Source organism: Geotrypetes seraphini, chromosome 5 (genome assembly GCF_902459505.1).
Source record: "Geotrypetes seraphini chromosome 5, aGeoSer1.1, whole genome shotgun sequence".
Classification (NCBI taxonomy): Eukaryota; Metazoa; Chordata; class Amphibia; order Gymnophiona; family Dermophiidae; genus Geotrypetes; species Geotrypetes seraphini.
Genome location: NC_047088.1, coordinates 70,192,140 through 70,211,557, shown reverse-complemented (window position 1 = coordinate 70,211,557; position 19,418 = coordinate 70,192,140). Strand labels below are relative to the sequence as shown.

Here is a 19,418-nt window from a genome sequence, read left to right as displayed (position 1 = left end):
GCTTGAACAGCCTGTGCATGGACAAATCACCTTCGTGATCCAGTACCACCACGGCCTGTTGACCCTCAGTATCCACCCGTTTCTGAACCCCTAAAAATGGAAGGTTCATTTTGGGAGAGAAGAGAAAGTCTGTGCACCAATATGCCAGTACTTTCCTGACTGGCCTTCCAGGTCTGTGGCTAAGTGATTTGCCCAGAGTCAGAAGGAGCTGTAGTGCGAATTGAGCCCAGTTCCCCTGATTCCCAGGCCATTGCACCAGCCATTAGGCTAACCACTGAACTGCATACATCACTGCAGATGAATACTAGACAATCCATGCTTATACTCATAAAAAACAGTGTCTTATTTGTTTAGAAGTGTACTATAAAATAAAAGTATTGTGTTCTTAAACATGGGACAATTTCTATTTTGCTTATTTTTGTTTTGCTCTTGCTCCTTTAAACTTTCAGCTCTTTTGGGATCTGCTACTCTGAGTCCTCATAAAAACCCAGGGATATTCCTCTCTCTAACAGGTCTAGATTTGCCATAGCAATGGTTCAGGACCATAGGCCATGTACTAAGATTCCTTCCAGAACCTTACAATTATGGGCTCAAGACCTAGCCACCAGCTATCACCCTTGACTTATGATCAGACTTTCTCCACTCCTCCCCCCTTAAGAATACAGAGCTGACTCTGGAATCCAGCTAGGGGCATGACCAGACATGCTTCCTGAGTCACTGGGTCAGCCTAATTCTATTTTGAGAAAGCTATGAGAAATAAAAGTAGGAACATGTATTGATTTTGTTCAGGGCTACATTCTTTTGTAGTTTCTCATTCCATTTCAGTGGTAACTCAAGATGAGTTAGAGTGATATGGTATTGAGCTAACACCTTATCAAATCAAAGTATTGATAGAAATTGACAGTGACCCTATTTGTTTCTCCTATTTTATTTGCAGTGTGGATCGAAAGGAGTTTGCAGAAATAATAATTACGGTACTTTGAAAAACAAATTTAGAAGAAAGCAAGTGCGCAATATCATATTCCTATGGGAGAGCTAATAGAAGCTGCCATGGTTGGTGGGCAAGCAGCATTTAAGTTCTGCTTTAAATGTGGGAGAAAAAACTGTTTAAATTCGGTGTACGACTCTTGGAAGTTTGAAGAGGGAGGTACATAGGCAAGATCTTTAAGAACATAAGAGAGTGGTTCTATTTCCAATCTGGCTGCACCAGTGCTGCCAGTGAGGGTAATGAAAAAGAAAAGCATTACCAAGGGCGAGGAGGGGGCCAGATAGCAATCCTGTAGCCAGAATCTGCCCTCCAGGCAATTCTGTTATCCTCTTGAACCAAGTAAGCCTCTCCAAGGATATGTATATGCCTGTTAGCATCACCATTGTGGTTGGCAACTTGATCATTAGGAATCTATATATCAAGGAGCCTGGTGAACATGAGGATCACTTCTTTACTTGCCTGCCTGGTACAATAGTGGCAGATCTCATGTGTCATCTATAAAGATTTTAGAAGCATGCTGGTTAGAGCCCAAACAAAACTGAATCTGCAACCAAAATTGCCCTTGCTCTCAAACAGCTCTCACTCACTCCCTTCCAAACAACCAAAATGTACCTCTTTCCTGGATCTATCTGCCAGCAGCAGCCCCTCTTACTATCCCAGCATCCCCCGTGGCAGGCCCCCCTTGTGAATCCACACCCCTCGACCATGTTGGTAGCCCCCTCCTTGGCTTACCCTGTCATTGATGGCTAGTAGGGGCAGGAGCAATCCCCACTCATTCCTATCCATAGCTTCTGAGTCAAAATGGCTTCTGAGACTGCTGCTGGAGGTCATGGCAGCCATTTAGAGACTGAACCAGTATGGGCAGAAGCAATGAGTCACCACAACATGGTAGGTCTTGTGGTTAGTTATTCAAAAACTATTGAACACAAAGTGCTTTTTCAATAACAGCCCATTATATTCATGAACAGTGAATTTTGAAGATTAAATTTTGCATCACATGGTGAAACATTGTTTTCCAGAATATCTGTTGAACATGTTTGGACAGACAGGAATGTCCAAGGCTCTCAGTTCAGCCTGTTTGTACAGAAATCGCCAAGCTCGCTTATCCTAAACTCCCTACAAGAGCCTTATGCAGGAGATCTTAATCTGGACTCTTAGTTTGTTGAGAAATGAGGAAGACCTAAACTTTTTTTTTTTAAAGGGACAAATTCTGTATTCAGTGCTGCTAAAGCCCTCAATTCTTTGATCAAGTTAATGAGCACATTAATAGGTTGGATTTAGCCAGGTACTGGAAGAAAGTAAGGTTATCACCTTGAATTGACTGGTGTGCTTCTTTTGGAATCAGATTTGTAACTGTTCAGACTCATTTGTTCCATGGATTCAGTGTCACTCCTCTGGTCCTTGGGTTCTATGGTCCCACCACTATAAAGGGAGAATAGTTGATTAAAATCACATACAGTGATAAAGTGTATCAGAGAAGTAAGGGTGCAGTCAGAAAGATTAAAGGAGACAGTTACATCTGATTTTTGCTTTAGTAGCTTTGTTTCAACTCTTCTTCCTCGGTCCAATTATGTTATTACATGTTCTCTATCTCTAATGTTTTCTTTCTCTAGACTCTATTAATACTATTTCACAACTGGCAGTTCTTTATAGGTCTCACCATCTCTCACAGTTAGACCCATCCTTATCTACACCATTATTCATGTTTTTTCTGAAAATATTTTTGACCTGCTTTAGAGGATTAGGTTTCAAGCTGGAACAAGTCTACAGAAACAGGTTTATGCCTTTGCGTGTATCTTCTCCATCTTGTCATCAGTCTTTTCCTTGGTTTTACCAAGGCTTGCTTTCTCTGAAGTATCTTGTTTGGTTCTTATAATTACAATTTTTAAAACGCTGAGATCTTATTTTTCAAGGCCTATTTCCACATCTCCGAATCTTTCAAAGCAACTGTTTAAGATGATTAGATCCTATTCTGCTTCACCTTACCTATGGAAGGTCTCTGTCCAGATTGCTTAGATCAGTATTTTGTCTCAAAAATTAAGGTCTTTCTTGGGTCTCTTTCTTAATTCTGGCCTGTGCTTCTTCTATTGCTTTCTCAGAGCCCTCTAAGATTCTCCTGACATTTTCTTGGTCCTCTTTTGCTTACCTAATAGAGCTCTCCAAATTGTCTTCAATGAATGTGTCATATTGTCAGTTGGATTCACTTCCACCTACTTAGTTGAAAGGTAATTTTCAGGGCTTAATTTCCCCTGGCTCTAAATATTGTTCACAATAATTTGAGATTGTGACTTTGTAAACAGGCTATTGATCCTATGTGTGCTGCTAATTATAGACCAGTTTCTAACCTTTGCTTCTTATCTAAGTTTACTGAAAAGGTGGTTTATGGCCAGTTACTTTCTTTTATGTTTAAATATTTTTTTTTTATTGCTGAACTTACACAATGCTTGACAGATTCAAATCTAGTACAATGTTCAACAGATACAGCGTTTTCATATTCCACCATCCAAAACCCCCCTCCCCCTCTCTATTTACTTCCCGGAAATTGCATAATAAACCAATCAACTTCTGCACAGAGCATTTATAAATTCAAAATTTGGCTATGGGTCAAAGCATGTTCTAGAATGGTTCCCAGATTGCCTGGTGAGGAAAAGTCAGGAGTACAATGTTCCATTGTAACAAATTGAATAAGTACGCTCACCATAGCTATTCTATGGGAGAATCAGGCGAGATCCACTGACACAATATGCTGCGTAATACCATTAGGATCGACCATCTTGTAAACTAAGTCAGTCCCCTCTATCTAGGTTTCAGTATTGGTAAATAACATCTGGTGGGATAATGGAAACTTGCTAGATATTTAAGATGAAATGAAAAATCTGTTTCCAAAAAAACAGTCAGTGTAAGTCCAGAGCACATGCCCACATTTCGGGCAGGAGGCTATGGCCACAATATGTAACTGGTGAGCTCTATCTGGAGCAATATAAAGTCTCTGAATAATTTTGAACTGTAATTCCCTTAAAGACATGTTGAATTTAAGTGATTTCAACTTGATGATTAGACAAGAAAGCATATTCCCCTAGAAGCGAAATCAACAAGTCCCCAAGACCATTTGTCAAGCAAAGTTGCAAAGTCCATCGTTGGAGAGTGTTCTTTTAAATGTATATGATGAAATCTCAAGGGGACATGCTCTTGAGAACCAAAAGTAAATACCATCAATAACAGTTCCTCTGTGTCCATTGTCAATGAGATCCTCGGGAGATGAAGAATATAATGCCATAATTGTATATAAGTGAAATGATCCCTCGAGGAAAGATAAAAGTCTTCCTTTAGTGAAGGGAAGGATTTCAAGATATGCTTATTCTTTCATAACATGAAACAGATAAATGATCCCTCATTTATTCCAGTGAATAAAGGCTGTCCCTTAATATCCGGGTCTAAAATGTCCGCTGCCCCAAATAGATAGGAATGGTATGCAGGCATAGAAGATACCGTGGAAGTGGCAGACTCACCTCCACACCCATCTTAGAGGTTAAAAAAAGAATATGGAGAAGGAGCCCCCTGTGAGAGTCCAACAGCAACACTGCATGCAAATAAGCACTGAAATGGTCCTTTCAAAATAGTGATATTTCCATATCTGTACAGGTAAAATCTTGTGTGCCCCAAACCAGTCACTGATGTGTCACATACCACAGCCCACAAGTAACTCAAATTTATTAGGACCATATCCCCTTTGTCCATTGGCAACATCACCTGCACGAGCAACAGGTTAGCGTTCCCTCCCCTCCAGAGATGGGCCCTCAACAGTCTAGCTGATACCCTTTCCTCTCTAACATTTAAGTACAAGGGGAGCATCTGAAAGGGGTATAAACCAGCAGGGCACCAGCATCATATTAAAAGAGATATATGCAACCCATCAATGACAGCGGATAAGATTTCCAAACATTCAGCTTAGAGAAAGATGATTGTAACAAAGGGAGAACATTCAGAAAATATAACCTTTTCAGATCTGCAGGTATAAAACCATCCATCTGCCCATTGGAGAGGAAACTGACCCCCTCAACTGGTAAGCACAGAGGGCATCATTGGCAGAACCACCAATTTCTGCAGGCAAACATTCATACTCTTCAATCAGCTCAACTGCCATTGGGAGGGCACTCTAGGACCGAGTCATTATCAGTAAAAGGTCATCTGCAAAGCCCAATACTTTAATTTCTTCTTTCCCCACCAACAAATCTGGTATTAATATCTCACACCTTAGGGTACATAAGAGAGGCTCTAAAGTAAGAACAAAAAGAAGAGGGGAAAGGAGGCATCCCAGTCTGGTGCCTTTAATTAACAAAAATGCATCCCCATTCACCAAGAGGGCTGTTACTGGGTTTGGGTACAGGGCAGAGATGGCCTCATAGTACCAGCCCCCTATTCCCACATGTTCCAGGGTTTGAAACATGAAGCTCCAACCAGTGGCGTACCTAGGGTATGTGGCACCCGGGGCCCATCATTTTTTGACACCCCCCCCCCCCCCATGTAAAAAATTTTTTTTTTTTTTTTTTTGCAATAACCATGAAATGGAATAAATGGTCAGAATAGAAACAGGCAGTGAAAATGTTCTTTTATTGAACCTCATATATGTAACCATTATTCCAAACATAACATAACATAAATTATGTCTAAATTGTCATGACATTAGAAGTACATATGGAGTAGTTGCAGGTGATGCTTGGGACAGTTCTGATTGTGTTAGTTCGGTTTTATGTGTTTTTTGAATAGAAGGGTTTTTATTTCTTTTTGAAGGTTTTGCAGTCTGTGGTTGATATCAATTGGTTGTAGAGTTGGGGGTCGAGTGTTGCAGCTCGAATGGCTAGGAGGTTGTCGAACAGTTTTTTTCTTTTGACGTTTTTGGTTGGAGGGTGTGTGAATGGTGCACAAGTTCTCCTATGTCTGTTTGAAGTGGATTGAATTATTTAGCTGAAGAAATTAGTTACCCCCCATTCCACACACATTAATTCTCTTCCATTTTTGTTCCCATTATAAAAAACACTGATAAGTTCCCAGAAAAAAAATACATTAAAATAAGAAGTGAAAACAAAGGCCCCTACAGATGAGAACATAACATAAGAATAGCCTAACTGGGTCAGACCAATGGTCCATCATGCCCAGTAGCCCATTCTCATGGTAGCCAATCCAGGACACTAATACCTGGTCAAAACCCAAAGAGTAGCAACATTCCATGCTACCGATCCAGGGCAAGCAGACACTTCCCCCATGTCTTAATAACAGATTATGGACTTTTCCTCCAGGAATTTGACCAAATCTTTCTTAAAACCAGCTACACTATCTGCTTTTACCATAACTTCTGGCCACTTCATTTTTAAGTTTAGATCTTTCCTTTCAAACAGAGACCTTGCTAGATGTCAAATACAGCACAAGGTAACTTCACATGGACTTAGCTGTGCAGGAAATGTGAATCTCCTCATACACCCACCATATAGTGCAAAAATGTGCAAAGGTCTGTTTTTTTCTTTCGATCACTACATAGCCTAATGCCACACAAGCAGCGCTGTTACAAACATATTCTGTAGGTCAATGCTAAGGATAACAAAGTTTCCTTCCTTGGACCAGAAGGAGATAAACCACTGGAAGAGATCCCAAAACAACACCCAAAGACCCACTCAGTGTGTGAATCAGTTGAGTGGAGTGGACTAACTGGGGGGTGGAAATGGGCCCGGAGTTTGCTCAGCAGAATTTCCCAGACCACCTCTTCCTCTCAACACATTGACACGCTGCCACCATCACCACTAGGAACACCTCACTGGGTAGGCCAGCTATGCTATAAACTTTATAAAACACATTATTATATTTTCTTATAAAGCACATATTTTAACTGACCTCTCTGACATCCTCAGCCTTTCCATTCACAAAAATAGAAGGAAGAAAAGTTCCCATTTCCTGCTGTCTCATGTCCCCGGCCTATACAATATTTTTTTTCTGCAGACCCTTCAAAAGTCTGACCAAATCCTCGTTTCACTTGCATTATAAAGTACTGAGGATGCCATCTCTCCCCAATCCCAGGTCCTAAAGTCTAAGACAGTAGCGCAAACTAATGCTGCCAGATACAGGAAAAAAAATTTTTGATTCGATTCAGCCCTATTGAATTGGTTTTTCAATTCGATTTTCCTGCCCAGTTGGGTGATTTTTTTCAAAACTCCTGGTGGGTTTTATAGCTTTTTCACCCCCTTTGGCTTCTCCTAACCACACTGGCGCTGTGGTGTAAATAAAATAAAGAAACAAAAAGAACTTTTCCTCTTTCTGTTAAATCCTAGCTCACGTTTGCAGTCCAACACCAGCTCTGGCAGGATACACATTTCAAATCTGACATGTTATAATCACAAAACAGAAAATAAAATTAATTTTTCTACCTTTTGTTGTCTGGTTATATTTCAAATCTTGTTGGTCCAAGGCTCTGGTTTTCTTCTGATAACTTGCTTGCCAGGGTCTCCTTCTTTCTGCATGCTAACCATCCATCTGCCAACTCTGTCCTCCCTTTCCATTTCCCTTCCCTTCCCAGGAAGTCTGGTATCTTTCCTTTTTTTCATCTCCCTCCACAGATCCACCTTTTCTTAAATACCCTTTCATCCGGCATCTCTCCCTCCTTCCCCACCATCCCAGAGTCCACCATCTCTCCGTTTCTTTTCCTAATTACCCTCCTATCCAGTATCTCTATCCCTCCTCCACACCATCCCTTGTGTCCAATTTCTCTCCCTTTCTGTTCCTTCCCTCCCTAAATCCCATGGTCCATCATCTCTCTCCCTCTCCTCTATTTTCAGACCCATTATTTCTTCCCCCCCCCAAAGTTTGGCATATGCATGTCTCTTTGAACACCCTTCCCTCCGTGTACTTCTAAATCATGGTCCCCCCCCCCAAAGGCCTGTCCCCCCTTAAAGGTCTGCCTGTCCCACCTTGAAGGCCTGCACCCCCCTTGAAGGCCTGTCCCTTCCCCTTGTAGGCCTGTCCCCCCCTTGAAGGCCTGCCTGCCTGTCCCCCCCTTGAAGGTCTGCACCCCCCGAAGGCCTGCACCCCCCCGAAGGCCTGTCCCCCACTTGAAGGCCTGTCCCACCCCCTTGTAGCTTCTCCCCCCCCTTGTAGGCCTGTCCCCCCTTGAAGGCCTGCCTGCCTGCCTTTCCCCCCTTGAAGGCCTGTCCCCCCTCGAAGGCCTGCACTCCCTTGAAGGTCTGCACCCCCCCCCCCGGAAGGCCTGTCCCCCACTTGAAGGCTTGTACCACCCCCTTGTAGCTTCTCCCCCCCTTGTAGGCCTGTCCCCCCCTTGAAGGCCTGCCTGCCTGCCTTTCCCCCCCTTGAAGGCCTGCACCCCCTTGAAGGACTGCACCCCCCCCCCCGAAGGCCTGCACTCCCTTGAAGGTCTGCACCCCCCCGAAGGCCTGTCCCCCCCTTGAAGGCCTGTCCCACCCCCTTGTAGGCCTGTCCCCCCCTTGTAGGCCTGTCCCCCCTTTAAGGCCTGCCTGCCTGCCTTTCCCCCCTTGAAGGCCTGCACCCCCCTTGAAGGCCTGTCCCCCCCCCTTGTAGGCCTGTCCCCCCCCTTGTAGGCCTGTCCCCCCTTTAAGGCCTGCCTGCCTGCCTTTCCCCCCCTTGAAGGCCTGCACCCCCCTTGAAGGCCTGCACCCCCCTTGAAGGCCTGCACCCCCCCATGAAGGCCTGTCCCCCCCCCTTGTAGGCCTGTCCCCCCCTTGTAGGCCTGTCCCCCCCCTTGTAGGCCTGTCCCCCCCTTGAAGGCCTGCCTGCCTTTCCCCCCTTGAAGGCCTGTTCCCCCCCTTGAAGGCCTGCACCCCCTTGAAGGTCTGCACCCCCCCCGAAGGCCTACACCCCCCCCGAAGGCCTGCACCCCCCTGAAGGCCTGCCTGCCCCCCTTGAAGGCCTGCACCCCTTGAAGGTCTGCACCCCCCCCCCGAAGGCCTGTCCCCCCTTGAAGGCCTGCCTGCCTGCCTGTCACCCCCTCCCCCTTGAAAGCCTGCTTGCCTGCCCGCCCGCCCCACCCTGAAGGCCTGATGCCCCGACCCACCCCGAAGGACCGCTCGCCCCCTGGCCTCCCCGCACCACCTATGAAGCAGCCGCAGCAGGATCGCGAAGTCAGCGTCAGCGATCCCTGCGCTGCTTCCTTCGCCACGGTCCCGCCCCTCCTCTGACGTCAGAGGAGGGGCGGGATCGCGGCGCAGGAAGCAGCGCAGAGATGCTGACGCTGACTTCGCGATCCTGCTGCGGGCTGCTTCACAGGTGGTGCAGGAAGGTCAGTGGGGCGAGCGGTCCTTCGGGGGTGGCGGGGGACTGAACGGCAAGGCCGGGAACACCCCCTTAGGGCTGGTACCCGGGGCGGCCCGCCCCCCCCCGCCCCCCCCTAGGTACGCCACTGGCTCCAACTAACTCAACCAAATGCCTTTGTGGCATGCAGGCTTACCAAAAGAGAAGGGATGTCATGTTATTGGTTGTCAAATGGCTATCAAAGCCTTCTGCACATTGCAGGCCAACTGCCTCCCCTTGAAAAAGCCTGATTGGTCACAGTTAATAATATTTGTGAGGAAGAGGACATATGCATGGACAGGTTCACATCTACATTGAGTAGCAAAATTGGCCTATATTAGTTTGAGGTCTTCCAGTTTTTCAGGTTTAGGAAGTAATGTTATTAGGGCCTCATTAGCATATCTCAAAAAGGCACCAGAAGACACTACCTCATTATTTTTTTTTTAATTCTTTATTCAGTTTTAACTCTTGCAACAAGTGTACAATATTCAATGAGATAATTCGTACAAATCACTTGACATTCTAACAATTATTGTCAAATGCATATAAAAAAAGACCCCACCCACCCATCCCATTCATCATTAAATCACATAACATACCTCCTCATCCCCACATTAAATATAGTCCTATGTAATAAAAAGGTGTCCAAGGTGTCTAATCATTAGAATATGCAATCAATGGCCCCCAAATCTTTTTGAAACTATTATAATTTCCTTGCTGTATAGCAAGCACTCTCTCCATTTTATAAATATGACAAACTGAATTCAACCAAAAGGTATAATTAAGTTTAGTACAGTCCTTCCAATTTCAAGTAATATGTTGAATGGCAACCCCCGTCAGTATTAACAAAAGTTTATTGTTATTTGCTGAAATTTGACTCTTGAATCTCATAGACGTTCCAAATAAAATAGTATCATAGGATAGGGCAACATGATTTTCTAACATTGAATTAATTTGGGACCAAATTAACTTCCAAAAGGCATTGACAAAGGGACAGAAAAAAATAAATGATCTAGAGTCCCAGCATCTAAATTACAATGCCAGCACCTATTAGACCTAGAGCTATCCAACTTTTGTAAACGAACTGGGGTCCAAAAAGCTCTATGCAACAAAAAGAACCAAGTTTGTTTCATAGATGCTGACCTTGTAAACACCACCTCATTATAATATGCCAAAAGAGGATCACCAAGTTGAAGAAAAAGCAGTTTATAAAATTCATAAGAATACTCATCCAGTCTGGGGGTGGAGTTTAATCCCCCTCCCCCCTTCACTGCTTTCATCTGCAGCCAACACAAGCAAGCTGGACTGCCGCAGATAATCACTAATTATATCAGGAGAAAATTCTACATCTCTCCTGTAGGCTACCTTAAAATATTTAAGAAACTCATTAGCTATATCCTCCATCTTCTTATCCCTCCAGATTCTATAAAGGTTGGCCAACATTTTCCCTGTTTTATTCCCATGTTTATGTAATGGAGCTGCAAAAAGGACGGGGAAAGGATTTTGGGATTTAGATCACACCTTTTTTTTTTCAGCTGCAGCAAAAGGCAGGATATTTAGATATTTTCCTGTTCCCAGAAAACTTAACAACATAGGAACATAAGAACAGTCATACTGGATCAGACCAATAGCCCATCTAGCCCAGTCTCCTGTTTCCAACAGTAGCCAATCCAGGTCATAGTACCTGGTAGAAACAATCTAAATTTGTACTTGATATAACAGAGGGTTAAGTGGCTTGCCCAAGATCACAGGGAGTAGCAGTGGGATTTGAACCTATCTTTCCTGGTTCTCAGCTGCTGTTCTAACCACCAAGTCACTCTTCCACTTCAAAGATCCTTTGTCCTTCATTGCATTAAATTCCTAATTACCTGACACCCTTTGACTGCTCCCGAGAGCCTCGCTGCCCAAATCTGGATGTGGTTTTCGGATCATTCAGCTGACCCTGCTGGAGAAGGGCCTGTCCAATGGTCTCTCGTTTGTAGCCTTGTAAAAAATAAAATATTTACACTTTAAGGTTATAGTGAGACCAGGGAAGCAAGTTGGTTTAACGTCAAACCCAGAGCACCATACACATATATTTTAAAATAACTAAAGCTTTCACCGAAGCAACAATTATAGTGTTGGCTAAACCTGATAAATCTCCTCTAAATGTAACTAATTACAGACCTCTATCCCTTATAAATACTGACGCAAAAATATTTGCAAAGATTATAGCCACCAGATTGCTTCCTAGCTTACAACAAATCATCTCACCTGATCAAACAGGTTTTATGCCCGGTCGACTTTCCAGTGACAACACCAGATTGCTGACAGATGTTATACATGCATCCAGATCCCTACAAACCCCCTTATTACTTATGGGGTTGGACGCTGAAAAAGCGTTTGACCGCATCGAATGGGAATATATATTTGCAGTACTTCACTGGTATGGATTTCCAGACTACGTTATTTCTATGATTAAGTTACTATATACGGCCCCAACGACACGCATATACATTAATGATTTATTTTCAGCTCCCTTCCACCCTAAGAGAGGCACCCGGCAGGGATGCCCCCTTTCACCGCTCCTCTTCAATATTGCGCTGGAACCTTTCCTAACGGCGATACGGGTTAATTCTAGTATAGTTGGTCTTAGTATAGGGTCTATGGAGATAAAACTCTCGGCGTATGCCGATGATGTTCTTTTATATACAACCCCCGAATCTATTCCCCATATCTTAGAATTAATAACGCAATACTCTACTATATCTGGCTACAAACTAAATTTGATAAAAACTGAAATTATGCCACTTAATTGCCCTGAATATAGTACGGAAATGAAACAATATGGATTTGTATGGTCCTCTGTTAGGATCAAGTATTTGGGAGTTTATTTTGGACCTACTGTCGAAGATACCATTAATTATAATTTAGAATATTTACTTATTAAACTCAAACGGCTATCTACAAACTGGTCACCTCTTAAATTATCATGGTGGGGTAGACTGGATACTATCAGAATGATGATGGTTCCGGTACTAAATTACACTTTAAGTATGCTTCCTTGTGTATTGCAGCCTTCTGATTATAAAAAACTAGAAAACATCCTGGTTTCCTTTCTGTGGAATGGGAAAACTCCTAGAATTAGCTTACAGAAACTTAAATGTCCCAGAATGGAAGGTGGTGTTAATTTCCCTTGTATACAGGAATACCATTTAGCCTTTTTGCTTCGACAAAGTGCTCAATGGTTCAATTCTTCACTGCCTAAACATATACCTCCCTGGTTGACCTTAGAGATAAATAGTACTCCTATACCTTTGAAACATACACCTGTAATGCAGGTAACTCAGGATATTATAAAGAATCCGGTCGTGGTATCCTCCCTACATGCAATTAGAGAATTTGACAAATTATCTACAATACACTGGTCTTATACGCTATTTGCTCCGATTTGGAACAATCCAAACTTTCTGATACAGAACAAAATGATTTCCTGGAAATCCTGGCAAGACCTTGGCATATGGTTGTTATCGCAACTATTTGATGGTATCTCCTGGCTCCCCTTTCCGAAAATATGTAGATTGTATAATTTACCTCCTTCCCAATTTTTCAGATGGTTACAATTGACTCATTGTCTCAAAAAGGAACTTAAATCTCATACTTACACCGCTGACACTCCTACATTTCTTTCCAGTTGCACCACACTCGCCTGTTCTACTAAGACGGCGTCTAAATGGTATAGGCTCATAAAGAGCTTTAAGTTTTCTTGGGATTCAAATGTTAGTGAAACTTGGCATAGAGAACTCAACTTAACATTGGATGTGGAGTCTTGGACTGAGATGTGGGTCTCTGTCGGTAGAGCTCTACATTCTGCCTCCATTTTACAATCAGCTTTCTTTTTATTACATAGAGCATTTTGGACTCCCTGCAGACTGGCAAAAATGAACACATCTTTATCCAAACTATGCTGGTCATGTTTATTGCATGATGGTACGCTTAGACATATGCTTTATGATTGTCCAATGCTGGGAGATTTCTGGAACATGATCTGGAAGGACATATGTGGGATTTTGCATATTAAAGTACATATCTCCTATGCAGCGATAATAGTGGGAGCACCTGCATTACAGACACAGCTGTCTACCTCTGAGACCATATTATTGAGAGCACTCCTATTATTGGCTGTTAGGGTCATCTTTTCCAATTGGAAAACATTATCTAATGTTTCTCATGCTGCATGGTGGTCTAATGTGTCTCTTATTATCAAATATGAACGTCTTTATGCAAAGAAAGTGGGTTCATTATCACACTTTCATGATATTTGGGATCCTGTAATGCAATACTGCTCAAAATATGATTGAAATAACTATTTTGTGTTATTACTACTGGGTTACTTCTATTGTGGATAGATATTATTCATTCTACTGCTGCTTCACTTGTGATTTTATTCTATATTATTTGCTTATGTTCCTCTATAATGATGCTTATGTTTTTCAGTGTACGCTGGCTTTGATGATATGATCTGATTTTCTTGTATATCTGCTTATGCACAGACATCGGTTCTCTTTATGTATTTGATACTGTTGATATGTTTTCTGTTCTATTTTTCATTACCAAAACTAATAAAACTTTATTGAACTTAAAATAACTAAAGCTTAAACAGACAGATGCATGCACCTTTTTAATGCCCTGATATTTTAGGACTATGCCGAGTGGAAGGTCATTTTCAGTCCCACAAAAATGCATATAAATCAGGGGAAGGATGACTGATCTTATTAAGTTGCCTCTTTCCCCACTGGTTCTTAAAATTACTCAGGGTGGGGGGGGGAGGCAGCAACTGTGTGAGTACATATATAGAATTTATGTCAAATTCCCCTTCCCCACAGAAACTGGCTGGATAACTGGATCATAGAAAGCAAAAGCCACAAGGCTCTTCAACTGTTCATTGCTCTATGGCAACAGTCTTCCTTACAGCACCATAGAGCTGCTTACAAATTCCAGCTTGAACTCAAGTACTATTCTTACAGAAGTGTGCATGAGCACTTTTGTGTTACACAAACAGAGCAGTTCTGCACTGAAAGAAGAGCAACATGATAGTAATCAGTCCTCTGCTTGTTTTGTCAGGGGTGGGCTGAGGAAGAATGAGCTGGTTATTGTGGAATGGTCTTCCTTTGGAAATTCAGACAGAAATCAATAATTTGAAATGATGTAAACTATTTAAATTTTGATTGTTTAACAAATTTTAAGCTTAATCTTTAAATTTTGTTGTTTTATTTTTATGAGTTTAACAATTTATGTTTTGATGTTCTTGGATTTTTTTCCAAGCTATTTTGATTTACTGTAAACCATTCTGAGCCTTTGGTTTGACACAGTATATAAGATTTATTATGTTATGCTATTTCAGTGTCTCTCAAACTGTGTGCCACAGCACAGTGGTGTGCCCCAAAGAGATTCTGGGTGTGCCACAAGAGATTCCAGAATTTTACTTTATTTTTAAAAATTCCCTTCTTAAGTATACACTAGAATAGATGCCATGTGCATCGTGTATGCAAGAGTCTGTCAATGTTATGAGTATCTTTGTGCATAAGGATGCAACCGCCCAGACAAGCAAAATTCTTTGACATGATTGGTCCTTGAAAACTAACAGCAAATAATTTTTGTTTTATTTTTTATGTAGTAGCTATCCTAACTTGAGCAACAAAGCAATCAAGGCTTTGTTACCATTTGGATCTTCTATCTTTGCAAACTTGGATTTTCAGCTCAAACAGAAATTAAATAAAAAAAGAGAATGATTGCAGATGGTGGATGATGAAATGCATGTAGCTTTGTCGACTATCAAGATGCATTTTGAGTTAATTTGCACTCAAAAATAAGCACATCCATTGCATTGATTAGCAATTTTATTCTACTTTAGTTTCACCATTGTTACAATTACCCATACATATATAGCTTAAAGAACTTTAAATTTAAAAAAATCTCAAATTTAAATTTTTTGTTGGTTTTGAAATTTTATAATATCAATTATAATGTGCCATGAAAAACATTTGCTCGGTTTAGTGTGCCAAAGCTAACAAAATTTGAGACATACTGTTCTATCTGCTTGGAACAACAAACTAGATGGCTGGTTTGCTGAAAGGGAATTGGTTTATTGAGAGTACAGTACTGTGATGAGACTGGCAAGGATGAGCTGAGCATTCAAAGTATGTGTGCATCTTATTGGAAGGGAATGGGAAAACATAGGAGTGATAAATGTGAGAATCCAGGATTTATAGCCATATGTATAGGGCTTCTACTTTGGTGGATTTAAATGCAGTGATCCATTAAAGCCTGAGCTGCCGCCAGCACTGGCTTCTTGCAACTGCCACCATTTTGGTGCAATATTGTAGCACAGAAATTCTGCTCTAAATCTTAAAACAAATTGTGCATCTTAAAGATCTTAGTTTAATTCATTATAGTTCAGTTAGATTACATTGTGTCCTGACAAATAAGACTTACAGAATTTTCAAATACTGTGCACAAGATTTTAAGTGCATTTTCCACAGATTTCCCTCAGGAATATAAAGTGTACCATTGCATTGGCTTCCTATAGCAGCATGAACACTGTTTAAATAATGTATGCTAATATTCAATATAGAGGCTGACTGAATTGTGGTTTCAGTCCTAAGCATTTCCAGTTAGAACTGAAAACATATCCCTATCCATCTCCCTGGGTCACCCACTGGTTCCTCCTGATACCTCTGTCCCCAGACCTACCTTCTAAAGGCCCTGGTGGTCTAGTGGCTTCTTTCAGGCAGGAGCATCCCGCATTGCTCCTTCCCCGGTAGCTCCATGTTTAAATAGCATCTCAGACTCTTGTAGATAGTCGGGCAGCTATTTTAGAATTGGGATTAGCATAAGCAGGAGCAATGTACTGAGAGGCTACTGAAGCACCAGAATGAGGCTTAGAATGCATTGAAAGAGGCTATTAGAACAGTGACCAGACTGAGGATTGGAACACTCTTGGTCAGGAGGAAATTGAGGGCTGTGAGCCAATAAGTAATAACCTGGTGCAGGAGCGGCCTTGATGGGATACATGGTGGGCAGTTTGAGTCTGGCTATGTGGAGAAAACACGGACTGGGACTGTAGTTGTGGGGACAGAAAGCACAGTTACTTACCGTAACAGGTGTTATCCAGGGACAGCAGGCAGATATTCTTAACACATGGGTGACGTCACCGACGGAGCCCTCGGTACGGACCTTTTTAACTAGAAGTTTCTAGTTGGCCGCACCGCGCGTGCGCGAGTGCCTTCCCGCCCGACGGAGGAGTGCGTGGTCCCCAGTTAGGATAAGCCAGCTAAGAAGCCAACCCGGGGAGGTGGGTGGGACGTAAGAATATCTGCCTGCTGTCCCTGGATAACACCTGTTACGGTAAGTAACTGTGCTTTATCCCAGGACAAGCAGGCAGCATATTCTTAACACATGGGTGACCTCCAAGCTAACAAAGAGGGAGGGGGGATGGTTGGCCATTAGGAAAATAAATTTTGTAACACAGATTGGCCGAAGTGTCCATCCCGTCTGGAGAACGCATCCAGACAGTAGTGAGTAGTGAACGTGTGAACTGAGGACCAAGTGGCTGCCTTGCAGATTTCCTCGATGGGCGTGGAACGGAGAAAAGCTACAGAAGCAGCCATAGCTCGGACTCTGTGGGCCGTGACAGCTCCTTCCAGTGAGAGACCGGCCCGAGCATAGCAGAATGCAATACAGGCAGCAAGCCAATTTGAAAGTGTCCGTTTGGAGACAGGACGACCCAAACGGTTGGGATCGAAAGACAAAAATAGCTGAGGGGATGTTCGGTGAGCTCTGGTACGATCAAGGTAGTAAGCAAGGGCACGCTTACAATCCAGCGTGTGCAACGCCTGTTCCCCAGGATGCGAGTGAGGCTTAGGGAAGAAGACGGGCAACACAATGGACTGGTTGAGGTGAAAAGCCGAGACCACTTTGGGAAGGAATTTAGGGTGGGTACGCAGAACAACCTTGTCATGGGGAAAAAAGCGCGAGCGGGAAGGCAAAAAGTGGTTTCAACGGCTGTTGAAAAAACACACGCGTCTTCTTCGCTCCGCGGAAACGAAGAAACTGGGGACCACGCACTCCTCCGTCGGGCGGGAAGGCACTCGCGCACGCGCGGTGAGGCCAACTAGAAACTTCTAGTTAAAAAGGTCCGTACCGAGGGCTCCGTCGGTGACGTCACCCATGTGTTAAGAATATGCTGCCTGCTTGTCCTGGGATAATGGAACTTAGCAGGTTCGGTAGATATGGGTGAGATCCCTATCCCCATGTAACTCAACTTCCGAGGTACAGTGCCATTTAAAAAATTTTGATTTAGTTCATGGCTTTTCAATAGAAACTCAAGGTGTGTTACATTCAGTACAGTAGTTATTTCCTTGTTTTGAGAGGGTTTACAAACTAGCTCATGATGTCAGTGATGTATTATTACCAGTTTTCATCAAGAGGTTCTCACCAGCAATACTGCATTCAGTGAGAGTCCTCCCATAAGACCAGCAAGTGATCAGCACATCACTAATCACAACAGTCTAAAATGAAGCAGGGAAAGAAGGAAGCACCAGTTAACAACCAGCACATATAGAGAGAAAGGTAGCATTCATCTATTCCAAAGTCCTCTCCCACAACATGACCTCACAGCAAACAATGCACATTACAGGATGAATCCTCTTTTTTGTAGCTGAAGGATCCTTGCACTTCCAGTTTTGTTATAGAATTTGTAATGTCTAAAACGTAGGATTTTCAACGCTTGAGACGAAGATGTAAGTGAAAAAACCACCCCAAAAACAAACACATCCACACACAACCTAGCTACATAGAGTAAGATCAGCATTGCATATTGCATAGTTCAGCAGCATTCTCATGAACTAGAGGTGTGCACTAGAGACCTGCACGGGAATGGGGATTTCACCCCCCCCCCCGGGTCTATGCGACTTCTGCAGGGATCCCCCCAAGCTCACAGGACTCCCAAAGGGATCCCCCAAGCTCACGGAACTCCCACGGGGATCCTCCCAGGCTCACAGGACTCCCATTGGGATCCCCCCCCCAGGCTCACGGGACTCTCATGGGGATGGAACCAGGGTTCCCAAGGCCTGGAAAGAGAATTAGTAGAAGATAGACAAAAGCAGAAACTGGGACCAAGGTGATGGAAAAACAAATTGTCCCACAAGCTACAGCAAGGGAGCTGCTCATTTTGAAGTGGGCTAAGCTCAAAGTGGGAGGCCCAGTCCCCTCTCATAGTTATGCCACTAATTAGTACAAAATGAAGTACTTGCCAAGTTTGTTTTGGGGTTTCCAGTTCAGTTTTGGCATATTTTTCTTATGCAACCATTGTCCTGAAAAGTGCTTCTCTCAAGTCTGTCTTTAAATTATTTTGATGCTATATTGTTTGATTCTTACTCATTGCTGCATTAAAAATCATTTGTGGATCTTGGAAGGACCTCTCACAAGATATCTATGCCAGATGGTGGAACCAGATTTGTTTGCTCTCAAGATATGAGCTTTATATTGCCAAAAAAAATCCAACTCTTATTTCTTTTAACAAGAAATGTGTGACCCTACAGTCATATGACCTAATGTCTATTCTAATTCTTTACGGTGATATATGCATCTCTTATTTCTGTTCACTGTTATTTGTTTATATTGTATTTTAATTGTTGATTTAAATAAAGACTTAAAAAAAAAAAAATCAAAACTGTCAGAAGTAATTGCTGCTTTTTATGGGGACAGGTAACTTTTTATGGGGACGGGTAACTTTTATGGGGGGATGGGCAGGGACAGAGGAGATTCCTTGCGTGGACGGAGGGGATTCCTCATGGGGCCCAGCAGGGATGGAGGGGATTCCTTGCGGGGACGGGTGGGAATTCTGGTAGGGACGGGCGGGAACAAGTGGGATTTCTGTTCCCACACAACTCTCTAGTGTGCACAAGGTCATAATCTGGTTCTCATGTCCACCCAGTTTGGATCCATTCCCATCCTATCCCCTCATCTTCTTCCCGATTCCCTCACCATCCCTGTCCCCAACCCACATTTGAGCAATCTTGCAAATTCAAGAAAAGCACGTTCATATTATTTACACTTTATGTTAAACAAGTACCAGTAA

The 19,418-nt window shown here is 42.9% G+C and overlaps 1 protein-coding gene across 6 annotated transcripts in view; it reads right to left on the bottom strand.

The window, feature by feature from the left end:
* The window catches only part of SYTL4 (synaptotagmin like 4), a 91,795-nt gene that overhangs the window by 37,220 nt on the left and 35,157 nt on the right, over nucleotides 1-19,418 (bottom strand). For 5 of the 6 annotated variants that reach the window (XM_033944759.1, XM_033944761.1, XM_033944758.1 and 2 more), the window contains 2 exons: nucleotides 11,167-11,281; nucleotides 2,300-2,410 (listed from right to left, as the gene is read on the bottom strand). In XM_033944759.1, coding sequence (XP_033800650.1) covers nucleotides 2,300-2,410; nucleotides 11,167-11,281 — 226 coding nt within the window. The remainder of the gene's footprint in view (nucleotides 1-2,299; nucleotides 2,411-11,166; nucleotides 11,282-19,418) is intronic. The other variant, XM_033944762.1, reaches the window with a different exon arrangement.